Source organism: Arachis ipaensis, chromosome B09 (genome assembly GCF_000816755.2).
Source record: "Arachis ipaensis cultivar K30076 chromosome B09, Araip1.1, whole genome shotgun sequence".
Taxonomy (NCBI): domain Eukaryota; kingdom Viridiplantae; phylum Streptophyta; class Magnoliopsida; order Fabales; family Fabaceae; genus Arachis; species Arachis ipaensis.
Window position 1 is genome coordinate 7,725,368 of NC_029793.2, and position 3,902 is coordinate 7,729,269.

At 32.9% G+C, this 3,902-nt stretch overlaps 1 protein-coding gene across 1 annotated transcript; it reads right to left on the reverse strand.

The window, feature by feature from the left end:
- Window positions 1-507, reverse strand: LOC107614892 (TMV resistance protein N-like). The gene has a single exon (XM_021111725.1). The coding sequence runs from the start codon at window positions 505-507 to the stop codon at window positions 1-3; it is 507 nt and encodes a 168-aa protein (XP_020967384.1).

A 3,902-nucleotide genomic window follows, 5' to 3' on the forward strand; every position in this document is an offset into this window, starting at 1 on the left:
TTACCTGTGGTGATCGCAATGGAAGCCAGAAAGATTGGCAGCTTCAGTGAGTGCAGTCCTCCATTGCTGCACTTCTTTACGGTCGGTGGATATCTGGTGCTCAGCGAATGCTTTCTGGTAACTTCCAGTCTGCTTGCGAACATGTGTGGGTTCTATTCTGTAGAACACTGGAATCACAACCACATTTTTATTCTTCTTCTTGCATTTCATGATCTCCCCCAGCTCTCTCAAGCACCACTTTGAGGAAGCATAATTCTCAGAGAAGATAACAAGAAACAAGTTTGAGTCTCTGATGGCCTCAACAAGTTCATTCCAGATGCCTCCTCCTTTCTGGATTCTGTAATCTATGAACGTCTCAATCAGGTTTCTGCGGAGAGCAGAATGAAGATGGCTGGTGAAGCCGTTACGCGTGTCCTCACCTCTGAAGCTGATAAAGACATCGTATTGATGAGTCAGAGATGCTTGAGAAGAAGAAGAAGAAGCAGCAGCAACAACTGAAAGTGCCATGCCTCTATGTTGGCGGGGAATGAATCAGCAGTAAATTATATAAGAAAGAAAATACTTTGTTCTCATCTCACATATGCTATTATGTACATATATAATTAAAAGCTACACATATTCACGAAACGCAAACAATAACAATGATATCTTGTATTAATCTGTGGATTATATATATGCGATGAAGACTTGGTCTACTTCAACTAAGAAATTACCATAATGTGAGTGGAAGTGTCATCTGTTCAGCAGACTTAATTGGGGTTGTATTTGTATACATGTAATTATATTGAAACGCTCATCACGAAGTTAATTACCGAGTGGTTTCCCTTGGTCTTTCTTAGCTTTTATTAGAAATTTTAATTTGTTCCGATCCACAAGCATGAGGGTAATATACTAATATCGATAGTGTTGATCTTAATCATGTGAGACGCATGCATGATTTTGTCCCTTTATCAGTATTAACTTTGAACAACTCAACAACTTGTATTGCATGAATAATAGTTAGCAAATTAAAATATTTAGTTGTTTACATCATCGAACTAATACGCGTTTTCTAATTCCGTTATTTATTCTGACTTTGTCCCAAGTCCCAACTACCTTCTTCCCTAACAACTTCAAAATGGATGCTTTATAGTTTATACTGCCAGGTTTGTTATTAGCTGTTCCAGAAGCACTTGTTATAAATCTCATAAATAAAATCTTTTAAGTTTCAATAAAAAAAATTTATTTTAATTATTAATGCATTAAATATGTTAAGAGGATGAGTACTTTTCGTTTTTTACATTTTTAATATTACTTTAAAGACATTTGTTAATTAAATTCCTTAAAAAAATTTGACATACCCTAATATCATATATTGGAAAATGAAAGAAATGAAAGGGTTATTTCTTAATTACAAGGACTAAAATTATTTCCAAGTTAGTTGCAGCATATCAAAAGATTAGGGATGAGAATAAGTAGGATGGAGTATTTTAAATAAGGGATCATTAGTTCATTACTCCAATAAAGATGCCTATTTTATTTTTTATTAAAGATGTTTTTATGTTGCGTTTTAATTGATTTTTGTATAATTTATTCAGTATTTCTCATCATATATTATTAAATTCCTTAAAAAAATTTCTTTCTAAAGACAATAAAAATTTATAGAAGTAAATATGTTTAAAAATAAATTTCTTTAATATTTTTTATTTTACGGATATATTTGATATCTGATCCAAACATAAAAAGTGTGGATATTAAATTCAATCTGATGAGTTTAATATGGTAATTATTTTATATGTCACACAAATATAAACATTTTTTTGTAAACTTAAGAAAGGTTTTGTAAGTCTCTAGTTCTATTATCAATTTTTTTGATATTAACTTTCTATTATCGATTTTATTCATATATAATTCGGATGATAAATTATCTGATGATGGGATGATATGTTTTAATCTTATTTTTAAATATGACAAATTCTTGATTTCTTCTAATTGAATAAAAGTATACTTTGCATAACTAATAAAATAAACTCTCTTGAGTGAGTTATCTGTATTTGGTGCAATGAATTATTTTAAAAGTTACAATGAAATTACGGGCAAATTATACACAAAATATAATTGATAAATTATTACTACAGATATAATATCATAAACTAATTTGATTATGTTTTTATTTGTAAAAGTGAGAACATGACTGGTGCTCAGGAAAATAATTTCATAGCAAACTTAATATATGTTCAAATATAAGTTGAATGAGAAAGTTATAAATATTTTACAAGTTCTAAAATAAATAGTTATACATTTTTAACAAAAATAAAATAATTACGAATGGTTAGATCCTGCCTGTGATATATAGAGCATACAACTTTTAGGAACTCAACAAGGAACAGATACCCATTGTAGATCATAATTCTTGAATAGAAGGGCTCACATATTCAAGTATTTATTCATGAAAAATATTTTTAGAAAAACGGAATGAATTTTGCAACTCAGTGACTAGACAATACATTTATAATCCACATAAGACCATATAATCATTATTATTATTAAAGTAATTTTTAATTAAAAAATAGTAATTGATCATAATAAGTGAATCAATAAGAGAATTCTCATACAGAAATCAAATCAAAAGTCCACACTTGGGCGGATTCACCTCTATGGATAGCCCTTTCCTCTTGTGTGTCCTAACAGAATAACAGATCTAACGTGTGGCCTACACGTTAGGCTAGCAACACCCCTGTTAGCTGGAGTCTGAGTTAGATGCATCTAAGTTAACGTCATAACCGCCATTAACTACGATTTTCTAATACGAGCCTCCAAATCAATTCAAAACATATAATTTCAAATATAATAAATCTTCCATCCTTTAAATATGTACGGTATCGAATCAAATCAGATAATACTTTCTCATAAGAAATCTTTTCTAATAATACCTTCTTCAATCATAAGTAATTTCAAACACATTTCACAATTTTAAAGTCAGTGAGTACTAGCAAATACTTTAATGCTTCAAAAGTATATATTCGAATAAAATCAAATGTTCGAAAATAATAAAAAGCTTCATCAAACAAACATATATATAGTCTCATGTAAAACTTCTAAGGTATGAGCTTCATAAAAATATTTATTCAACTATAAAAATCAATTATTCTAATCAAATCAAAGTTTTTTAACAATAGTGTTATAAATATAATTAAAAACTCAAAATAGCATAAACCAAAAAAATTAACAGTTATAAATGTAAAGTCTCCTCACAACTTGGTCCCAAGGGATCGAACCCCTTAGAGACGAGAATGAAGGGAGCGTGGGGCTGAGCAAGACCAAAACAGTGACTGAGACGGTTCATCAACAGTGATGACGGTGATGCCCCCCGACAGCAAGCTCCGTTGATAGCAGCAGCAACCGCGATGATGGTGAATGGCTTCTCCATCGCGACTCTCTCTTCCTCCCTTCTCTGTCCAGCTCAATCTCTCCCTCTTCATTCAGCAACGACGGCGACCCCAATAGAGACGGCGATGGCCTCAACAGCGATGGAAGCAGCAGTAGCAGAGGAACGACTCCTCCCCTGTCGCATTTCTCTCTCTACAAGCTCCTTCTCTCTCCCTCTGCTCCTTAATCATGGCAGCAGTGACGGCTTTAGGCAGAAACGGCAACATCTCTTTTGTTGCGACAAAGGCTTTCATCGTCGCCTCCTTTCCTCTCCTCTGTTCATCGCGTCTTCGTTCCCTGTCTCCCTCGCTCTCATAGCCGACATCGTCCTCTCCTTTCCCCCCTTCTTCTACTTTCTCTCTCTCATTCATTCTCTCTTTTGTGTTTCCTTTTTGTTTCATTATTCAGAGTGTATAGGAGAGTGAATGGTGAGGTAAGTGTAAGTGAGATTAGGGTTAGGGTTTTAAAAAAAAGGGGTAAGGGATAGTTTAGGT

Coding starts and splice junctions, on each gene's coding strand:
- LOC107614892 (XM_021111725.1), bottom strand. CDS start 507: ATGGCACTTTCAGTTGTTGCTGCTGCTTCTTCTTCTTCTTCTCAAGCA.